At 37.0% G+C, this 22,896-nt stretch overlaps 3 protein-coding genes across 8 annotated transcripts; 1 reads left to right on the plus strand and 2 right to left on the minus strand.

Annotated features, from left to right (window-relative positions):
* Positions 1–2,024: 2,024 nt before the first annotated feature.
* Positions 2,025–7,345, minus strand: LOC130438445 (uncharacterized). 5 transcript variants are annotated; one of them, XM_056770368.1, is made up of 10 exons: positions 6,947–7,345; positions 5,871–5,986; positions 5,518–5,643; positions 4,942–5,109; positions 3,478–3,561; positions 3,340–3,396; positions 3,069–3,149; positions 2,841–2,945; positions 2,486–2,755; positions 2,025–2,369 (listed from the first exon to the last, which is right to left on the minus strand). In XM_056770368.1, exons 3-10 carry the CDS (start codon positions 5,572–5,574, stop codon positions 2,328–2,330), a joined length of 864 nt encoding a protein of 287 aa, XP_056626346.1. In that variant the 5' UTR covers positions 5,575–5,643; positions 5,871–5,986; positions 6,947–7,345; the 3' UTR covers positions 2,025–2,327. The 5 variants fall into 5 exon arrangements, with proteins under 5 accessions (XP_056626346.1, XP_056626350.1, XP_056626347.1 ...); XM_056770372.1 differs by lacking the exons at positions 4,942–5,109; positions 5,518–5,643 and adding an exon at positions 6,751–6,839 and having other exon boundaries at positions 6,947–7,234; XM_056770369.1 differs by lacking the exons at positions 4,942–5,109; positions 5,518–5,643 and adding an exon at positions 6,755–6,839 and having other exon boundaries at positions 6,947–7,233.
* Positions 7,346–7,455: 110 nt separating this feature from the next.
* LOC130438446 (uncharacterized) lies at positions 7,456–13,259 on the minus strand. 2 transcript variants are annotated; one of them, XM_056770374.1, is made up of 9 exons: positions 13,156–13,259; positions 11,331–11,420; positions 11,013–11,096; positions 10,871–10,927; positions 10,364–10,450; positions 10,109–10,207; positions 9,782–10,027; positions 9,025–9,093; positions 7,456–7,472 (listed from the first exon to the last, which is right to left on the minus strand). In XM_056770374.1, the coding sequence occupies exons 2-8, from the start codon at positions 11,397–11,399 to the stop codon at positions 9,049–9,051; spliced, it is 687 nt and encodes a 228-aa protein (XP_056626352.1). In that variant the 5' UTR covers positions 11,400–11,420; positions 13,156–13,259; the 3' UTR covers positions 7,456–7,472; positions 9,025–9,048. The 2 variants fall into 2 exon arrangements, with proteins under 2 accessions (XP_056626352.1, XP_056626353.1); XM_056770375.1 differs by lacking the exon at positions 7,456–7,472 and having other exon boundaries at positions 8,883–9,093.
* A 709-nt stretch (positions 13,260–13,968) lies between these two features.
* ppp2r2cb (protein phosphatase 2, regulatory subunit B, gamma b) lies at positions 13,969–22,870 on the plus strand. Its single transcript, XM_056770367.1, has 10 exons — positions 13,969–14,104; positions 14,420–14,518; positions 16,158–16,255; positions 16,807–16,948; positions 17,038–17,150; positions 17,296–17,473; positions 18,485–18,649; positions 18,853–19,022; positions 20,371–20,462; positions 20,561–22,870. The coding sequence occupies exons 2-10, from the start codon at positions 14,461–14,463 to the stop codon at positions 20,886–20,888; spliced, it is 1,344 nt and encodes a 447-aa protein (XP_056626345.1). The 5' UTR covers positions 13,969–14,104; positions 14,420–14,460; the 3' UTR covers positions 20,889–22,870.
* Positions 22,871–22,896: the final 26 nt, after the last annotated feature.

Raw genomic sequence — 22,896 nt, forward strand, 5'->3', positions numbered from 1 at the left:
TGAGCATGTAAAAACAAGATAATTGTGAACAGAATCAGGATAAAGAAAATAATAAGAAACTGTTTCCCAGATCAGAAATTTCATGCAAAACTTAAAGAAGTTTAAGGCGAAAGGAGATCGCAACCACTACCATATTTATTATGTTGAAAAACTGTGCTTTTTTTATCTACAATCAGTTGATCTAGTTAGAAAACAGTTACCACACAAGCTATAAACAACATCAATATTTTTATTAATTATAACAGAGCGCTTTGCTAGACAGGGATTAGATGTAGCCAGGACTATGCCTTCATTAAATTAGGACATTTAAATTGTTTTTTACAAATACGCCTTACAAAAACATTATTTATGTGTGCATTTTGAGACAAAACAATGTCACTGTTGAATTTGAAAAGCTCTAGTCTTGGACTAGTCTTAAGCCCTGTACGGGAAACCACCCCTATAGATCCCACTTAGTAACATTTTAATAAAACGGTAAAATCTAAACTAGGGGAAAGAGACTTGTTCAATATGCATGCAAAACCTATCTGTCCAATTAAGATGCAAAAAGCTCCAGTTGTTAGTTCCAAGAACTATTCATAAGCCATGTGTCAAACCTGTTTAACTCAACAATAAATATCGTTAAAATATATAAAATCAAATGTTAAAATTACACTCACCAGACTATGTTTACATTTACATGCAACCAAGTGTATATCCCGTTAAATTGTACTGCAGAAAATAAAAGGAATTTCAGCATTTGATAGCTGCCAATAAAGTAGTTAACAATGTTTAAATAAATGATACTGGAGATAAAACCAGTCGTCACTAATGACACCATCATTCCCGAAAACCTGACAGATCATATGATGTCATTTTTTCTTTATATTGATGTATTGGTTTATCTGAAACCTCAATCATTTATGCTTTACGGAACTTCACAAGTTTTACTTTAGTATTCTGTGATTCAGTATTTTTTTGGTATCAATACATAAATTAAGCAGCCAAAACACATAATTACTTCAGTGTTAATACATTAAAGGAGTAGTTCACTTTCAAAATAAATTTTCATGATAATTTTCTCACCCCCATGCATTTTTCTTTCTTTAGTTGAAAAGAAATGAAGGTTGTTGATGAAAACATTACAGGATTTTTCTCCTTATAAACAAATACACAAACATCTTGGATGATATGGTGGCGAGTAAATTATCATGAAAATCTATTTTGAAAGTGAACTACTCCTTTAACATCATGGTTATTTTGGGAAAAAAGCTAAAAAAATCTGTCTCTTGATATTCAGGAATACGGAGACTTCACATGGTTGCTCCTGGTAAGCCATCGGTGAGATTTGAGATCTTCAACCAGACAGTATTGTTATTGTCCTTTTACTGTCAACAAAAAGTTAGTGCCACCCTATCTCTGTTTACTTTTATTCTCAGATGATCATAGTCACACTATGATCACACAAAAACGTTTAAACTTGTACTATAATGAAAGCGTGGTTAATTATTTTGATTATCAGGGTTTAACTATGACTGGCTGTTCACTCACTCGCTGTTGAACTAAAGCATGCGTCGAGTTAGAGTCCCTTCAACTAAAATCGTCCCATATTTTTGACATAAACTACAGTAGTAAAATCAGCAGTATGTGACAAGTCGTATGTTGTACCTGTGCATTTCTTGTTGCACTCGTTGGGTTTTTTTTTTTTACTTTTAAGTACCTGTGAAGAAATACCTTTCCAGTACACTTTCATGGAAAAAAGAGTGATCACAACACATGTCCCCACACGTTTTGTGATAGTTGTTGAAGAGTCTCTTGCCATTTCTGCTTTTCTTCAGAAAATCCAATTCTGTGACTGTCTATCTATATGATCCATCTTTTTATATCAACTGTACGTACAACAAGGAAACAAGAGTTGCATGTTTCCTTAAATGCATGTCATTACGTTTATTTTCGGTCTTTGAATGCTGTCAGTTTTGGTCTGAATCAGACCTCTGAGTTGAAGTAATAGTTGCATGGCAATTTAAACCAAAAAAAGTCAGTGATGAGTTAACTAGAGATTTATTGACCAAAAGGCGATATCAGAATATGAGGCATACATTACCGTCATAGAAATATGTCTGCTAACATATTGAGGCTTTAACATCAACTTTTCATTTAACTGGTTGTATAACAAATGCTTTACCTTATAAATTGTATCAAAAAATACTGACAAACGCGTAACAAAAAGTTGTACTGATAGGTACAGTTTCCCTTTAACATGTAACAGTGTAAACATAAAAAAGACAAGCCACCACATTTTAATACCCTTTGAAAAAAAACTATATACAAGTTTTCAAAAATGAATCTCATTTCATGTATTGATGAATTTGATTCTCTTGTGTCTGTAACTGCGGAAGGAAAAACACAGAAGCCTGTGTAAATATGATGTCACAATGAGACAACCCTGATCACACAAATGCTTATTTGCTGACATTCTTAATGACTTGAAATGGCTCAGCATTACCTGGTCATAGGCAGGTGGAGGAGAAGTTGGGAACCCATTGTAACTAGCCGGAGGTGCAGTCGGAACTGGACTGTAATACGCTGAAGGTACAGGTGTCATCGGGCCGTAGTTTGGAGGAGGTAAAGACGGGACTTGACCGTATGTTGCTGGCAGCACATACATGACTGAGGTAACAGGTCGAGGAGAGGCAGAGGGGTCTGAATGGTTCAAAAGCCCAACACTGTTGGCAGGCACTGCGATGGTCACGTGACTGACTGCAACACTTCTTGACTGCGAGAGACACCAGAGAAAAACTGTCACCTCATTTCATGAGATTCTGTGTGTTGGGATAAAAACACATTTGAGCAACTCTTACCTTGGACCTGCAGCACCATGAGCAAGAAGCCGCGGCAATTACAATAGAGAAAATCAAGACCAGAACATCACAGATTATAAGGATAATGCCAATCACACCCATTATCTAAGGGAACAGTAAAGAAGGAATGATTGTGAATCAAACACTGAATAAGAATAATAACATTAGGCAATTTTAACAATACAATTTGATCTGATCTTCAAAACAGGAATTTTATGCAACACTTACCAAAGTGAAAACCAAGTGGAAGCGAAAGCATATAGTAAGAACTACAATATTTATGTAGTTGAAAGCCTGTGCTGTTTTCACCTACAATAAAGTAGATCTGGTTAGAAAACACAATAAAACGTTTTATATAACAACGCATCCCACTCAGTAGCATTTAACATGACAGAGACAAATATACATGCAAACTCTTGTCTCATGTGACTAACTTGTGACATTCAAACCCATCCACCTCATTCAAATATAGAAAATAAAATGTGAAATTTAGACTCACCAGACAAACTTTCTGTTTGCTTGCAGCCAACATTATTATAGATCCTGTTAAAATGAACTGCAGAAAACAAGAGGAATTTAACTTGATGGCCACAAAAGTGTAAATTACTATATAGCAATGTTTAAAGAAATGACTTACAAACACTGGAAATGGCAGTAAGAAATATTGAGAAGTATTTATGTTAAGCCCCATCATCATTACTGACACCAACATTTCCAAAAGCTGTAAGACAAATCATAATATGCAAAATAAATGTCATCTGAAACCATGAAAATGTTATGCTTCAATGAAAATGTTGACAATGTAAGAATTTTGTAAGGGGAATTTAAAAAAGAAAAGTTAGTACTTTTCCAAACAATTAACTTTATATTAAAGTTCACATATACTCAAAATAATAATTACATTTATAAAAAGTCTGTATATTTATACTGTATATTTTGACGTTTCAGCCTTGTCCCTCTGTGCACGCGCAACACAACCCCCACCAACACACACACTTACCACGGTACGATAAGGTATTTTACCTTACAGTGCTTTCATATAGAAGTGAGAATACATCACTGTACCATCACACTTACCACATGATAAGACAATGCTACTCCAGACTTGAAACAAGACAGTTATCACCAAAATAACACGCAATACAAATACAAATCATGAGCATTTTGATCGGCGTGTCGCGTGTATTTGCTCTTCAACGGAATAATGGACCGCATGACAGACACTGCCTCCCAGTCTGATCATAAAACCAACACAGACTTACGTACACAATGCCAGTTTAAAGAGCGACACTTCATGAGAGAGATCTCAGCAAAGAAAACCGGCGCTACATTCACCGGCGTAAAAACTATGATTATAATAAATCCTAATATTAAACTGGCAACGTTACATTGAACTAAACGTATGGAACTGACCGTAGAAAATTTACAGTTTATGTATCTGTTATGCAGAATAAAAGCAAATATGCAAAATATGTTCAATTTAACACTGACCAGTCAAAATCGCTCGTCTCAAATAAAACTAAAGTTAATCATCATAAACAAATGTGCACATCAGCAACCAGAATAAATTGAGGCACGGTAGCCTTATAAATCATAAATAACTTTAAAACTTAAAGATCAAATTACTTTGTGTTGAACAACGTTTATCAGCTTTTCTCGTTTTTTTTCCGAGACTTAATAACAACCTTTTTCCACATGCTTCTTGAATGACGTTTTACGGACTTTCTTCTTTTGCAGTATTTTGGCAGTTAGCGAACCAACTTTGTGTGCTTCTTCTGCTGTACAAGACTGTTGGTGAACAACTCCCCAGATGGCGGAAATAAGCAACCACCCATTTAGAAAAATCACATGATTGGTCAGTTTTACTGTCACTCAAATTGAATCTCTCCCATTGATTTAGTGTACTTGTGATGTGTCGTTTGCGAATGAGCCGGCTCTAAGAGCCGATTCTTTAAGAGCCAACTCCCATCAGGGAGAGCCGAATCTTTAGCCCGCAGGTAGGGGCGGGACTTTATTTGGATGGGCACACAATGCGGCCAATCACATGGGAGGACAGATTAGGATGTGAAAGAAGGAAGAGCGAGTGTAGTGGTAATCTCACGTGGATAGAGTCCGCCTCGATCCAGGACATTAAATGTACATCACAAATAGGGAAAATCGGCATTTTAGATCCATTAGTAAATCCACAATGTCTTTTCTGCGTATTTGACTGTCTGGTGCTGAGATCCATCACAGAGGACATGTGAGACACTTCCAACAGCCTACACAACTATTATAAAACATTTCCTAATGTTCAAGAGGTCAACATGATACATTTAAAAGTCACGTGGATGTCAACTTTAGAACTGGGTGAGCAGCTTAATGTGATAGATCACCCAAAAAAGAAAATTCTGTCATCATTCACACAAAACCAATGCAAGTGAATGGGGGCCAGTTAACAACATTCTTCAAATTATCTTCTTTTGTTTTCTGCGTTGGAAAGTAAGTCATACAGGTTTGAAATGACAAGAGGGTGAATAAATGATGAGAGAATTTGTATTTTTGTGTGAACTATCACTTTCAATAACTTATTTTTTCATGTAATAATGCCCTTCAGAAGCTATAAAGATAGATGTTTCCCAGAAGATAAAATAATAACAAATGTCACCAACGATTACTTTCAGAGGTTTACATCTACCTGACTTTTGAAATGTATCATGTTGTCTTCTTGAGCATCAGGGAATGTTTGTATCATTTGTAATAGTTGTGTATGAGTCTGTTAATTGTCCTCAGTGTGTAAAGAGATGAATCTCAATATCAGTCACTGGCGAACAGATATCCACATGAAAGAAAAGAAGTGGAGGAATAGTTATTATTCTGTGCTGTGGACTTATGTTGTGTGATATAACTTGTTCTTGTTGTTTTACATTTCTCAGATTCTGCAAGGTGTTTATAAACTTCTGACGAAAGAACACAACTGGAATGCAGTGTTTGTTACTGCACCTTTACTATAGTAACACCATATGATTGTTTTAGAAAAGTGTGTCTTACCGCAAATATCTGTGGCTTTGTCCTCAGGAATACAGAGACTTCATATGGTAGCTCCTGGTAAGAAGGGTAAGCTATCATGATGTCAGCGGGTTTTGATATGTTGTTTACTGTCAGCCCTGGTAAAAATCAATACCAATATATAAACCATTAACATCACTATAGGCCCACAAAGGGCATTATATTTTCCATTAAAACCAATACAATTGCCATTATATTCATTAAATCCATTTAAACTTTGGTGGTGATTTCTATCTTTTTAGAGAAGGGAGTTTAAATCATTAAGTGTCAGGACATCACAACTCAGTTCACTTTCATCCTCTAAAATGGGGATTTTATCAAATGAAGTTTTATGTTCTATATTTGAAAAACTGTTGAATGTAGTCGAGTGCTAAATGACTGCATAACTAGCACGGCGCGTGTTCCGGGTTTTTGACGTTGTTATTGTAAATAAGTTCGTTGTGTTTGTGCCTTTGGTTTTATTACGGTAACCACGAGGGGGTCTGTATTCATATTTAACAATGTCTGACAACGATAACCAAAGTTTAACTCAGATATGAGTAGTAAAGCGGTAAAACAATTGGTAATCAATCGAAACCACAGTCGAGTTTTGCGAGCTAGGCAACGCACATTATTGCGGTTAGTTATAAAAAACAACATTCGTCTAGTTTACTTTAGGCTAAGACTTAAAGCAGTTAACGTCAATAACAAAACCACAGCCCCACTTGATCTAGGATGTCTCACCACCATATTATCTAACGTTACTTATTTAGCATTTCGCGTTAGCAGTAGTCCAGCTAAAATCTTACCACGTGTTAAACAAACTTCATTATAATCAGCAGTTTTAGAGAAATCTGAAATAAACTTAATGATTTAGGTTTACTTGCCAATCTCGCGTGCCAGTCGATGTAACTTTTACTTCCACTTTCCTCCAGACAGACGACGGACGGACGGGTGTAACGCAATGCTTTCCTGATAAAGTTAGCCTAAATTATGCTGGCGTGTGCATTAGCTTATACTAATATTCTAAATGAACAAAGTATAGATGTACGTGTTAATATAGTGCTCAGAGTACTTACTTAAAGCAGGTGTAAATATTAATCTAATAAGGATACACCACAGTTAGTAGGTTATACACAATGCCTTGGGGTGGACACTGATGGATGAACATTTGATGTCGCGTTTCATCATCACTACCAAATAATGCCTCATCACACAACACTTTTCTAAAGCTCTTGAATCACAAGCATTTATATTATGTCTAAGCTATGTGAAATATTGTAAGATTAGATCTATCATTTTTAAATCTAAGCTCATTTCCACAGGTGTCTGCTGTCCATGTTTTATGTGCACCATAGGCTGAAGGAATGAGGCATTTACATCCATATAAGGAAGGGTCTCTCCTCAAGCACCACCAGTGTGCAGCATCCGTCTGTCATGAAACTGACAGGAAACAGATCCCAAGTGCAGACAGCTCTCAGAAGAAAACTTAGAGAAAACATAACTCAAAGTCCCTCGAGGGGGGAACAATAGACTTTAATAAAATAAAACTTAACTTAAAGACAGCCCAGGGGCCAACAGAACAAGACGGAGATGAAGACAACACTATCCAGCACAGGACAGCAAACACCGGGGCAGTAAATCGGAGGGGAACAAAAGAACCATAAGGAGGGCAAAAGGTGAAGGGCTTGAACTGATGGAATAGGATAATGAATAAGGAAATAAGGGGGCGGGGCTAAGGAGGGCAAAAGGTGAAGGGCATGAACTGATGGAATAGGATAATGAATAAGGAAACAAGGGGCGGGGCTAAGGAGGGCAACAGGTGAAGGGCGTGACCTGATGGAATAGGATAATGAATAAGGAAATAAAGGGCGGGGCTAAGGAGGCCAACAGGTGAAGGGCGTGAACTGATGAAATGGGATAATGAATAAGGAAACAAGGGGGCGGGGCTAAGGAGGGCAACAGGTGAAGGGCGTGACCTGATGGAATGGGATAATGAATAAGGAAACAAGGGGCGGGGCTAAGGAGGGCAAAAGGTGAAGGGCTTGAACTGATGGAATAGGATAATGAATAAGGAAATAAGGGGGCGGGGCTAAGGAGGGCAAAAGGTGAAGGGCGTGAACTGATGGAATAGGATAATGAATAAGGAAACAAGGGGCGGGGCTAAGGAGGGCAACAGGTGAAGGGCGTGACCTGATGGAATAGGATAATGAATAAGGAAATAAAGGGCGGGGCTAAGGAGGCCAACAGGTGAAGGGCGTGAACTGATGAAATGGGATAATGAATAAGGAAACAAGGGGGCGGGGCTAAGGAGGGCAACAGGTGAAGGGCGTGACCTGATGGAATGGGATAATGAATAAGGAAACAAGGGGCGGGGCTAAGGAGGGCAAAAGGTGAAGGGCTTGAACTGATGGAATAGGATAATGAATAAGGAAATAAGGGGGCGGGGCTAAGGAGGGCAAAAGGTGAAGGGCGTGAACTGATGGAATAGGATAATGAATAAGGAAACAAGGGGCGGGGCTAAGGAGGGCAACAGGTGAAGGGCGTGACCTGATGGAATAGGATAATGAATAAGGAAATAAGGGGCGGGGCTAAGGAGGCCAACAGGTGAAGGGCGTGAACTGATGAAATGGGATAATGAATAAGGAAACAAGGGGGCGGGGCTAAGGAGGGCAACAGGTGAAGGGCGTGACCTGATTGAATGGGATAATGAATAAGGAAACAAGGGGCGGGGCTAAGGAGGGCAAAAGGTGAAGGGCGTGAACTGATGGAATGGGATAATGAATAAGGAAACAAGGGGCGGGGCTAAGGAGGGCAAAAGGTGAAGGGCGTGAACTGATGGAATGGGATAATGAATAAGGAAACAAGGGGGCGGGGCTAAGGAGGGCAACAGGTGAAGGGCGTGACCTGATGGAATGGGATAATGAATAAGGAAACAAGGGGGCGGGGCTAAGGAGGGCAACATGTGAAGGGCGTGAACTGATGAAATGGGATAATGAATAAGGAAACAAGGGGGCGGATTTATGTTATTTATTGTACAGGTATGACAAAATGTAACATTACAGGTTAAGAAAGGATATTTCAGTCAAATTACGAAAAGTAGTACTGGGTTGGTACGGTTTGCCTTAGAAAAATCCCAGACGCAGATGGTCTTTACCTCCCCATTTCATGTTATTTTATTTCACGTGGTGGTTGATTGAATCGTCTTGTTCTGGAGTGCACAACTCTGCAGGAGAAAACAATTAATACACTTCATGTTTGTTTTTATGCAAGTCAATTTAATATGAAAAAAGATAATTTATGAAGATCAGAATTGTTGTTGGCTCCTTAAATAATATCATCTGCATAAAGACTACAGTAGTGGAGTAGGCGGGGCGAGACCGTGGTTCGCGACTGGTGAGTAATTGTTAATGAGCACCAGCTGGGCGCGCTCCGGTCTTAAATCACGTAGGAGATCGGGAGTATATTAGAGAATGAGCGACCGGACCATCGAAGAGAGAGGACCGGGACGCGAACATGTTTAATGGTTGTATGTATGTTTTACTTCCGTGTTTTTGTTTTGTTTTGTGGTTTGTTTTGTTCGCCGGCGCTCGGCCGTGAGGGACCACAGGCTGATATGATTTATATTAAAACGTTATTTTAATGTCTGCCGGTTCCCGCCTCCTTCGTTCCTTTTATTGAGCTTTGTTACAACTACATTACATTGTGGGAAGCTCATTAAACAATGCACACTAAAAGTGGTGCATAAAACATTTAAGTTTGAACGAAATGTTTTTTTACTTAGACAATCTTGACACGTGGACCCACTGGTTTATGCTGTTTACTACTGGTTTGCTGGTCTAGTTAGTGGGCCTCGGTTCACCAGCAAAATTCTAGTCAAATGACTTAATAATATAGTAATCCTTTATTATTACCGCATAAGGTGGTGGGGGTGAAGTCGGGACTGAATTGTAGTCAGTTGGAGGTGCAGTTGAATCTTGACTGTAATACGTTGGAGGTGCAGATGTAGTCGGACTGTAGTTTGGTGGAGGTGCAGACGGCAGGATATACACGATTGAAGTAACAGGATGAGGTGAAGCAGAGGGGTCTGATTGGTTCAAAAGCCCCACACTGTTGGCATGCACAGCAGCGCTCATGTAACTGACAGCAACACTTCTTGACTGAGAGAGAGAGAGAGAGAGATTGACGTTTGATTGTGTATATTTTAATTTGAATGTGTGTGAACTTTTTGTGAATTTTACCTTTGGTCTGTAGCAACATGAGCAAGAAGTTGAAGCAACAACAACAGAGAAAACCAAGACCAGAATACAACTGACCATAAGGACAATGCCAGACACATTCTAAGGGAGCAGAAAAGACCGGATGATTGGGAATTAAAAACTAAATCAGGATAAAGAGAATAATCAGTTGCCGGATCAAAACTGTATAAACAGTTCTACTATCAATATATACTGTAAGTGTACAGCTGTAAACATTTTTGAAGGAATCACACTTACCCAAAAAAAGAAAATAAGGCCAAACCAAAACAAGGGGAAAGTGGTTACAAAAATATTAATGAAGCTGAATGTCTGTGACGTTCTGACCTATAATACGATAGTTTTGGTTAGAAAACAGTCACCAGAAACTTGCCCTTAAGCAATTTATTTTATTATTATACATTGATCGATTTGGCACCGGTTATGAGACAATGTAAGACTTTACTATATTCTATTCACACATGACTGAATTCATGCAAATATGCTTCTTATATAATGACGGGTGTTTGCAATAAGACATATTAATGCACTGGAAACATTTGGATTACTTGAATGAATGTGCTTTTGAACTTCAACATGTTAAGCTAGATTCAATAACAGGACAGCATTTCTGTTAAACTAAAGAAAGTCATATAGATCTGGGATGGCATGAGGGAAAATAATTAATTTGAGATTTCACATTTGGATGACCTTTTCCTTTAGTATGTCTCCAAAATAGAAAAAAAGAAAGCTTAAATACAGACTTACCAGACACAGGTTACGCTTGCTTGCAGCCAAGAATGTTAGAAATCCTGTTAAAATGTACTGAAGGAAATTACAAGAAAATTAAACAATCATTTAATCAATGCACATAGTCACCCCAACGTTCAACTTCACATAAAAGTCTTACCAACACTGGTGCCACAATAAGAGGCCATAACCCATTCAAGAGTACACAAACAAATGCCACGATTCCCACCAATATTTCCAATACCTGCAAGACAAATGATAGAATGATAATTTACACAGTTTTACTTCAGTAACGTAAACTTGGCTCCCTTAGAGATTGGAAGAAAACATTCCCTCGGTAGCTGACGCTATGGTGGAAATCTTTTCACGTGGAATAATGAAGCACCCTTGTACTTGACAAGGAACCAAAGTTTACACACTCGGTTACTGGTGTTTAACTACAGTTACTACGTGGTTATTTTGGAACATTGTAGTTTACCCCCAAAACCTTGGTCTTGATCTTCAGGAATTTTGAGACTTCTTCCTCATAAACTTGAGAGGCTATCATGATGGCAGTGGGTTATGATATCTATAAACATAGAGAGAGTATCATGTTATTGTCTCACATCTTTTCATTACTGTCAGATAAACATTTAGTGCACTATGTGTCTCTGTTCTCTTTAATTCTAAAAGATTGGAGTAATACAAATTTTAATAAATTATTAATGGGATGACTCCTGAGATAGGCGCAGGTTCCCCGTGACCCGAGGTAGTTTGGATAAGCGGTAGAAAATGGAATGGAATGGAATATTAATGGGATAGTGGCTATGGATTGGTTTAAAGCAAGAGGATTAATAAACTGCAAAGCATCTATTTTATTTCCTGGAGTACAAACAATTCTTTCAAACTTTAAAAGCCCATTTATGTGTCTTATTTGTGCCCATGTTGAATTACTTGTGAGACACGGTACAGCTTTTAAAAATCATGAATGGGTTATGACTGGTATGTTTTAGGTTGTTTAATAAAACGTAAAAATATCCTAAATTGACATTAAGACATTTATCTTAAAAATCCATTCCAAAAAAGACATTGGCTTTGTGGCATGAAACAGGAAAGGCTAAAATGCTAACTTGACTTTCTGTCAATATAAAAATGACAGAAATGTTTACAAAAAAGGACCAAATAGCGTCTTTATTTTTATTATTTTAGCATTGTTTATATATATATATTTTATCTTACAAGCACCTTATATCTACAGAAACTGTCCTTTTTATTAAAATTGTATTTAACTTCAAAGAAATACTATAGAAAGACATGTTCACATACATTTAAAACTTAGTACCTTAAAACATTTTCATATTCAAAGTATACAATGAATACAGGATGTAAAAAGTATGTTCCATATCATCACCATAGAACATTAGAACAGATTGAAATGTACAAAGGTAAAAGAGAAGAAAAAAGTCAAATAAATAAATAAATACAAATTAAAACAAACCAAACATGAGGGTAAGAAATTAAATTACACATCAGTTACGGTATATAAATTAAAGTGTTTACAAACGGAAATCGTTTCAATGGTTTTCTTATTTAAAAAAGGTGAAATAGAATACAGATATAACTTAAGATCTTTTCGGAATACCAGAAATAATGGCTTATTATTGGCGAATTTACATTTGTGTATGTAAAATTTACAAAGAACACAAATTAAATTCACAATAAAACAAACATTGTTCAAGTCAGAGTCATAATACCCCAAAATAATATCACAGAAACTGTGTCTATCTACTGTGCGTACAACCAGATGTCATCATCGTAAAAGAAAACGGCGACCCCCTAAGGTTAAAATGAGCATTACATATAGGTTTTTTAGGAAATGAAACTATTGGATGCGTTTCTAACGACAAATGATATGGCTGTAAGGCTTTTACAAAGTATCATACATTTCTCCATGCCCGTGGTTCCCTTTTAAGAGAATGTTTACCTTCTCTTGCAATATTTTAGCGTTAATACGAGTTATTACGAGGCAACGAAAAAGTTATCACAAGGAAACCCAATTTATTCATACATTGTAATAAACCTGTATATAATTGAAAAGAAATGCGATTACAGAATGTTAACAGAAAGAGCCGCTACATTTGTAAACATGTGTTTAAATACTCGAGGTGATTACAATGCAACGCATGTTAAACTAACATCTTTTTGATTTGTACCATCATGCGATTCAACCTCCTCGTCTAGCTTTTAACAAACACATTAAGCTCTTCTCAGGTTGCAAAAAGTTCACGGTGAAAGAAAAGAAATGATTATATCGAATGATTTACCGTGATGTTGCGCTTGTCCTCGGATTTGTAACTTTCACTTTCATCAAACTGTTTCATCGAGAAGAGACTCTACTATTGTGGGTGTGGGAACTATTGAATTTCCGAGAGCACGTGTAGGTGCATAAAATTGACTAATTAACTCCGCCTTAATACACATGAGGTTGATTTTTTTCTTTTGAGGTAAAAATGCATATCACGCATTTCTATTATCTACAATACAATAGGTTATGTAGCCTATATGTACACTTGATGTGCATATGTGCGCATGCGCATGTAAGCAAATCATTTTGTAAAGCACAAATACAGTTCATGTACATGTCAACAGCATAGAGGATTCACATCTTTATGTAACCAATTGCATGCCTCCCAGGCTCTTGGTCTACTTTCAGAGACAGATGCGGTTACCAGGCAACCCCTCTTGTAGCTGTGTCCATATGAGGCCTGGGTGGGGGGTTGTTGCTGGAAATGATGCTGAGCTGCTCTCCTATTGGCCACAGTTTCCTGACAAGTAAAATGATTGGGCAAGTGCATGTCACTCGAGACCTTTCTCTCTTTCACTCAATGTGTTGAGCTACAGGGGAGGAGTCTATGCAGCAGAATACATTGAATTGTTCCCCTCCCTCATTCTTCTGCACAAACATCAGTATGCCTACGCACAAGTCCAGCTGTCATTTGTGTTCAGGAAAACACAACAGGAATGAATGGAACGGCAGACTCCTCTGATTGTAGATGCCTGCCAGCTGGACATCCAGCCTGTGTTTCTTCTATCATTTGGTGTAGTTTATGTTTGAGTGGAATAAGCTTTTTTGCCTGGAAGCTTTTTCAGCGGATGCTGATGGATGAAAAATGGATGGCGTGTTGCTCATTCATCACACGCCTTTTCAGCAATGGAACCGCATGAATATATCAGCGTCTGAATACAAGGGCTAACACAGCAATGTGACAGAAGGTAAGGGATGTGACAGTTTTTCTTTGTGTGTTTTTAAGTGTAAATTTCACCTCTTACATCACTTCTTGTCTTCCTTTCGTGACTGTTTACAAGTGAGCAACATAATCCTGTTTGTATATCTCAGAGGCATTAGCTTTAGGCACAATCTGTTGTTTATACTGACATATACTGATAATTCTATACTGACAGTTGTGGTTAGTCTCTGATCATGTCAATTGTCTGTTTGATGTGCCTCAGACATCTCAACACCATTGACACGTAACAAGTCTTTCACTTACATTATTTTGGTCATCATGAAACTCCGCCTCTTTGCAGGATTGGTAGATCTGCAGCCCCGCCCGTGGTTCTGTCCCAGAATGCTGAGTCCAGTTCTCTGTTCAGACCTCGCGGTCTTGGAGCCAGACTACACAGAGGGTATCATTTACACACACATACACAGTTATGCAAACTGTTATGTGTCTACACTACAAGTCAACTGTTTGGACACAACACTACTGCTGTTTAACCTCTTTTTTTTCGGACAGCACATTACAATAATTGAATACATTTCATATTAAATTCAACAGATGAATTATCCTTCTCAAATACACTACTGGTCTAAGTTACACTTGTAAACTTTGCTGTAATTTTGCAGTAGGTTTGTCAGTAACTTACTGTATATTTATTTGTTTTAAGCATAAAGTTACCTAGTTTATATATTTTTCCTTCATAAAACAAGACTTAATATCTCGGGTCAATTTTCTTTTTATGTAAATGTATTGTAATTTAAGAAGTTTTAAATATTTTTACAGAAAACAAGAGGAACTCTGTGCTAGTAACACTGCAAAAGTTAAGTGTTTTAATTTTGATTAAATTAAGTGAAAACAATTCTACTTGGAAAAAATATTTAGTAATTCAATCTACAGTCAGTTACTGGCAAACCTGCTGCAAAAACTACAGCAAAGTTTTAAAGTGTACTTTTTTCCACCTTTTAGAACAATAAACTGTGGAATAGCACAGGGAAATAGGAGAATTATATAGCGACTTTATTTTGAGTGTCTTATGTTACAGTGTTACTAAACATGTAAGTACTGAGTAATAATAATTAACTACATGTACTTACTACAGGGTTACGAGTGGGATTAGGGTGTGGTTAAGGGTTAGTTACATGTAATTATGCAGAATTTATAGTCAATACAACTAACACAAAAAAAAATCCTATGAAAACTTTTAAATAACTTTTTTTTCATGTACGATACATGTTTTTCTTGTAAATTTGCAGTCTTTTTCTGTAATCTGATGTCTTTTTACCGTATTTGTAATGTTTTACATTATACGTGAGGGGAACTGTAAAACAAAGTGTTGCAGATAGCCTAAACTAAAAAAATCAAACGTGTTATTTTCGACCATCTTCAGTGAATATTCAGTAACATTTTGCCTAGAATGTGCAGAAATGTTCTCCCGACATTTTAACAAGCAGTTTCATGGGGTTTCACCCTGACATGATTTTTAAAAATAACTTTTTTTCACTATTCTTCCATTTAAAAGACATTTTTAATCAATAATATTTATTTTTGTAATGAAAAGGTTTGTATTTGTTTTTGTATTTTTGTGTATGAAACTAATTTTAGAAATTCTGGCATACTTTAAGATCAAGACCGCTTCAAGATAATAAGAAACATTAGGTATTTTGTTAGCATTGTAATGCTGTTTAGTTCAGAATCAGAAGAACTTTGTTGCCATGTTGTTGACATTTGGTGTTGGAAGCTTCTAATACAGACATTCAACACAACGACAATACAAAATAATAAGATTTACAGTCTAAAAGATTCTAAAATATGCATATATAAAATGAAGACTATTGTACAGAAAATGGGGGATAATAACATATAGGAGACAATGTAAAGGGTTGTATACAGTAGAATATACATATTAACAGATTATATGAACACTTGTGCAAATGGAAAATATAGTAAGTAGAGGTAGTGTTATATACATGTATATATAAAATGTACATATAATAAGGCACTATAGTGCACACTGTTGTTCAAGATGTATTTTTCTTTTGATTCAGCTGATGTCATCTCTACGGTGGAATTCAACCAGACAGGAGAGTTCTTGGCCACAGGAGATAAGGGTGGGAGGGTTGTCATCTTCCAGAGAGAACCACAGGTTACCTCTTTTTATAAAATGCCTTCAAATTGTATTTCTTATTTTGACATATTCTTTTTGAAAAAGGTGTTTCAACTGTACCAGGTACATATCAAGGGGCTGATTGTTTGTTTTTAAGCCAAAAGTATTTTGCTTATGTTGCTTTCCAGACGAATCATAATTGCTGCTTGCTATTAGGAGGAGAATTTTTCCTCTATAGTGAGAACCTTATGAGGCCATTTTTGTTTCCGCCCTTGAGAACAATTATTTTGGACCATTTTATTTTCTGGAAATGAAGGCCTTATATTATTAAGGTGTATGTAATGATAATTTACTTTAATTTTTATGAGTATGTTCTGAGTACAGATGGCCTCAAAGCTAACAGGCACTAAACTTGCATTTAAATTTTATAATGTAATAATTCAATCGGGTCTTGTAATATTTTACCTTATTCAACCATGTTAAGAGATAAAGCAGCAAAAAAAGAAGGAATGAATTATTTTAGATAAGTAATAATTTGTATTCATTTTAATCCCGTTGCGTTTTGTTATTCCTCCACCTCTCTCTTCCAGGGTGAATATAATGTTTATAGTACATTTCAGAGTCATGAACCCGAGTTTGATTACTTGAAAAGTTTGGAGATTGAGGAGAAAATAAATAAGATTCGTTGGCTGCCTCCACACAACCCCGCCCACTTCCTCCTCTCCACCAATGGTAACAGCTGAAATATTTTATAGCAATTGCACAATTCTGACACACAGAGCTGAATCTTGAGAAAAGGTGTTGTGTTTCTTTTCGCTCAGATAAGACCATAAAGCTGTGGAAGGTGAGTGAGAGAGACAAGCGAGCAGAAGGTTACAATCTCAGAGATGAGGAGGGAAGACTGAAAGATCTGTCTACTATCACCACTCTACAGGTGCGTTACAGCAATAATAAAACAACCGAACGTGAGCATACAGTCATACCTTTATTAAACAAAATTGCATGACAGCTTTGTTAAAATTCATTGCTTGGCTTCAGAAACCTTGTTATTCAGGATCTGTGTGTGTGTGCTCATGTAGGTTCCTGTCCTGCGGCCGATGGATCTGCTGGTGGAAGCGACGCCGCGGCGAGTTTTTGCAAACGCACACGCGTATCACATCAACTCCATCAGCATCAACAGCGACTGTGAGACGTACCTGTCCGCCGATGACCTGAGGATCAACCTGTGGCACCTCAGCATCACTGACCGCAGCTTCAGTATCCTTCCCCATATGAGACCCGGTTAATGTGATAGGAGAGGTCTGAAATGTTTTTACGTCCTCGAGTAAGTAATGATTATACTCGTCGCATCAAAAAGGATGCTGGTCAAGATGGTGGACCACCATAGCAATGCTGTTCACTAGGTAAACTTAGAGGGGTTATATGGTGCAAAAACTTGTTTTTTTGTGTCTTTGGTGTGTTATAAGTTGCCCATCCATGTATTAAACAGATAAAATCACAAAAAATTAAGTGTCGGAAACAAAATATGCATTCTATTTAAAGCGAATGCTCTACCCAAGTAAGGTGGGCATACCTGTCAGTACAATTGCGTTGGAACCTGATGTTCCAAACATAGTAAGAGGCGTTACATTTCCGTCACATGCTTGCAGTATTCGACCAATCACTACGCACTGGTTAACTGGCCAATCATAGCACACCTCGCTTTCAGAGCGATGAGCTTTGTAACAAATCTGCACATACAAAAAGGAAAATACAGCGTTATTAACCTTAAATCGTAACCTTAAACAAACCATAATATTCGTTTTCCGTGTCATGTGAGCCCTTTATCTGGTCAGACTGATCATCCAGCATGGCATTCTTAGTGAAAAAACCCTTTACTCGAAATCACTTCCATAGCCTACTATATAATATAGTATAAGTATGCAGAATAAGTAGTATGGACAAAACGGCAGCATGCTAAAAAGTTATATTGTTATTGTTTTTCCCGTATTGTGACATACTTTATTCAAATGTTATGCTAATCAAACATTTAAGAAGTATGCACTTTGTTTAATTCAGAATGTACCGGCACAGTAGGCAAATGCAGTCTTGCCGGTGAAGATTATTCTAGGGAACCATCCACAAAAACACATACTGGTGACCAGCTGCGATGTTCCGAAATATTTTTCTATGGTGCTTTTTGTTGAAAGTGTGAGTAAAGATTTATTTTATGAATTTGGGATGATATAAATCCTCATGTGTTGGATATCCTCAGTGAATTGATATCAGATATTGTAGATCTGAAGCCAGAAAACATGGAGGATTTGAGCGAGGTGATCACAGTGGCAGAATTTCACCCTCTCCACTGCCACCTGCTGGCCTTCGGCAGCAGCACAGGAACCACGCGCCTCTGTGACATGAGAGCACGCGCTCTCTGTGACCAACATGCCAAATGTAAGCTGCACCAATGCATTGAACACCAGTTGATTTTGCCAGAGGAGGGGTGTGGTCCTGGATCAACACATGTTGTACAAACATAGTATTTTTCCCAAGCCATTAACTTAAGTTATGTCCCGACTTATATTAAACTTACTGTGTTTTATAATGTAACACTGTGTGTGTGTGTGTGTGTGTGTGTGTATGTGCATATGCATCAGTGTTTGAAGAGGCCGTGGATCCATCTCGGCGATCGTTCCTCTCAGAGATTGTTTCTTCGGTGTCAGACATAAAGTTTAGTCACAGTGGTCGCTACCTGCTCACCCGAGATTACCTCACCGTTAAAGTCTGGGACATCAACATGGAAAATAAACCAGTGGAAACATACCAGGTCTCTCACCTACTCACTCACTCACACATACAGACTTACATTCACACAATGATCTGTTTACATTTTAGGCTCTCAGTGCAAAACTAATGTGTTTGGCACAGTAACAAAAAAAGTAGCAGAGAACCATGGTTATATCACATATTAAGGTACTGCTGTAGTACAATGTTACTTCACTTTGGCCAGCTCAAAGAAAACAGAAGTAAATGAATCATCAGCCAAGGGTGGAGACAACCACAGGAATATATTTCCTTTCACAAACATCTTGATGTGTGGTTGGACAAAATTGTGGACGCACAAAATTGACGTGTGGTTGGACTTCCATGTCCATCTGTATAGTACAACCTTTTAATATACATATTCAACAGACGCCTAGCCTTTTTTATTGTATGTCATTTTGTGCTTTGTTTTATTTTATGTTTTAGTGTTTTCAGTTTTAGTTTTTAGGGGCCTCAGACTTAAAATCTTATTTAATTTCGATGGCAAAATTTTGTTTAAACCTTTTCAAATAATATTTAGGCCTATATTTGATTTGAATTTAAGCTTTAGTTAAGAAATAAAACCATGGCCTTTACACCAATAAATAAGCATTTATTAACATTCCTGTTATTGTATGGTTATAAAAAAATATTTTCATTTGTTATGTTTTTGTTTTGTATACGAAACACAATTTACCTTAAAGCTCTTTTGCCTCTCTATTGCCATCTCTATTTTAAACACAAAACTGCAGGTCACTTATCTATCTTTATCAGAGTTTTTATAGTATTGATTTAAGACTTATTTGGTTTATTAATACTTTAAATTGGCTTATATATAGAATATTTTTTTAACCAAGGTTCATTTTGATTATTTTTAGCAATTGTGGTATAAGCTTTGGTCATATTATAATTCATTTGTTTATTTTTATGTTGGTATATAAAATTAATTAGTATAATTATATTTTTATTATATTTATTCAATATATTTTTTATTTCAAAAATATTTTTATTTTATAATTTTATTTTTTGTTTATTATTATAATTTGAGTGTTTTTAACTTATTTTAGTTTATTTTAGAGTCAATGTTTCCTTTGTTTAATTAAAAAAAAAATGTAGGTCAATATTTAATTTGATTTCAATGAACAGAAACATTTTCAAAGTTTTAACCTTAGTAAACTAAATTAACTTAAATCTTTACATTTGGGGAATCGTGGTCAAATAAGGAGGCTATTTTAAACATTGTTTGTTTAAGTTTTGCTCAATATTGGTATCAATATTGAATTTTAATGCAGATTGTTTACATCCAAAAAAGTTTTAACAGCTTTAACCTTAAATAAACCTGACTTAACACCACACACCTCCTTCTTTCTTAGGTCCACGACTACTTGCAAAGCAAACTGTGCTCTTTATATGAGAGCGACTGTATTTTTGACAAGTTTGAATGTGCTTGGAACGGAACAGACAGGTGAGCCCTCTTCCTTAGGAATTAACCTTTGACACATAACTCAAGAGGAGTCAGCTGCTATGCATCTGTTCTCTCTCAATCTCTCTCTTCCTCCCCAGCGTTATAATGACCGGGGCTTACAACAACTACTTCCGAATGTTTGATCGAGCGAGCCGACGCGATGTGACTCTGGAGGCCAGCCGGGAGCTGTGTAAGCGCAGGGCGGTCCTGCAGCCACGACGGGTGTGTGTGGGGAGGAAGAGGAAAGAGACAGACGTCAGCGTGGACAGTCTGGACTTCCGCAAGAAAATCCTCCACACCGCCTGGCACCCCAAAGACAACATCATCGCCATCGCTGCCAGCAACAACCTCTATATTTTTCAGGACAGAATGCCGGCCCATGGTCATCACCATGCACAACAAATACAAAGCGCGCCTCCCGAATGAGACGCTTGGACCAATCTTCTGTAATGTTACACTTGTTTGCCCTTTAACATCACATTTCTCGTCTGGATTCAGTGATGCGAGCCTCAGAACAATCATACAAACTATGATATGTATACAAGCTTCACAATAAGAACAATGGTCCTGAATGAGAATGTATCGCATGGCATGCAGTATGAACATTCTGAGAAGGAAGGTTCGGCTGCTCTGAAGCGTTCAGATCGCACATGCATGTTTACAGAGCTATTAGCTTCTTAACAGGGCTCCATTTACTATAGGATGATTGTGATGAATCCGAGCCTGTCCAATGCTTTATAGCGCTCTGCTTGTACATAATTATGTTCTGTTCTTCTCAGGCTGGAATTTTCATGGGTTTGACAGACTGCTCAGGGACACTCATGGCCTCTTTATATGTTTAAAGGCAACACTTACAATATGAAATCCAGAAGCAGGGGACAGAATGCAGGAATTATGGGAGACTGCTGAAAGGAAAACAGCATGTGCAGGGATCAGTTTTTAATGCCGAGTCATCACACCTCAATAACAACAAAAACATTCCCGATTCAGGCGTATGCTTCCTAGCACACTGATACGACTGTTTTTGTTTTCCCAAAATGGATCATTTACTCACCTTCATGTCGTTCCAAACTAATACGGCTTTCTTGTGTTAAACCCAATAAGGAGATATCTTGAAGAAAGTAGACTCTGCTTCTTTGTATTGAATAAAAGCAGCAGTGATCAAGGCTTGTCAAGCTTCCAAAAGAACAATTAATCACCAAAAAAATTAATTGATATAGTGATTGCTATTCCAAGCCATACAATTTTCTGTGTGCAAAGAACAGACTGAAGTTCAAGTTGTTTTGACATAATCTGAGAAGAACACGTGTCATGATCCCAATATACCAGTGGAAAAAAACTGTTATATTAGTAACTGAATTTGGTATAAAGTTAATATAACTTTGCCATAAAAGCTTTGTGTTATTGGCCAAAAAACACAAACAAACATCTAAAAATGTTTACATCTGTGTATATCAGTATATACAACATATTTTTTAGGTTCTACAGATATCACGATAATATTGTTATCATTAACTATTTTGGGCTTGATACTTGTGTAGTGAAAATCTGACATTGTCACGGCTAATATTTAGAAACAAAGGCAATTTGTCATTCAAGTCAAGCTAAGAAAAATGAATATCCTAAAAGTTTAAATATGGAAAACAAACAAATGAAAATAATTTTCTGTAAATAATTTCATTGTTCTTAACTGAAGCTACTACATGGCTTTAGATAACCTTTGTTTGGGACTTTTCAAAGGGGTAGTTCACCCAAAACACAAAAGTCTGTCATCTTTTACTGACCTTGGAGTTGTTCCAAATCTTTATACATTTCTTTGTTCTGATGAACAGAGAAAGATATTTGGAAGAATGCTCATAAACAAACAGTTCTTGGCCACCATTGACTACCATTAGTAGGAAAAATAAATTGGATTTTTTTTTGCTCTGCTGTACACAAAATAGGATATTTTGAAGAACTAATATTGTCATTTTTCCAACTATGGTACTCAATGGGGTCCAAAAATAGTTTGGATACAAGCATCCGTCCAAATATCCTCCTCTGTTATCACTCAAACAAAGACATTTATACAGGTTTGGAACAACAAGACAGTGAGTTATTCATGACAGAATTTTCTTTTTCGGGTTAACTATCACTTCAAGGACCTTTTTGGCACTTTCATAGTGATTTATTGTCCTGTTCAGAACTTGGCAACCCATGGTCTGTATGCTCAAAAGCACGGTCTTTAAAACCTCTTTTCCATTTCACAGAAGAGTTAAGACGGAGGTTAAGCATATGGGTTTAAAACAACACGAGGGAGAGTACACGGTGAGAGAATTTCCATTTCTGGGTGAACTATCCCTTCATTTAGATTCTCAAAGTCCAGCTTTAAGGTAAAATACCAATTGTCCTGTATCAGATATTTTCAGCATGATGTCTGTTGGCAGTTTTGGTC

The sequence above is a fragment of the Triplophysa dalaica genome, chromosome 16, assembly GCF_015846415.1.
Source record: "Triplophysa dalaica isolate WHDGS20190420 chromosome 16, ASM1584641v1, whole genome shotgun sequence".
Classification (NCBI taxonomy): Eukaryota; Metazoa; Chordata; class Actinopteri; order Cypriniformes; family Nemacheilidae; genus Triplophysa; species Triplophysa dalaica.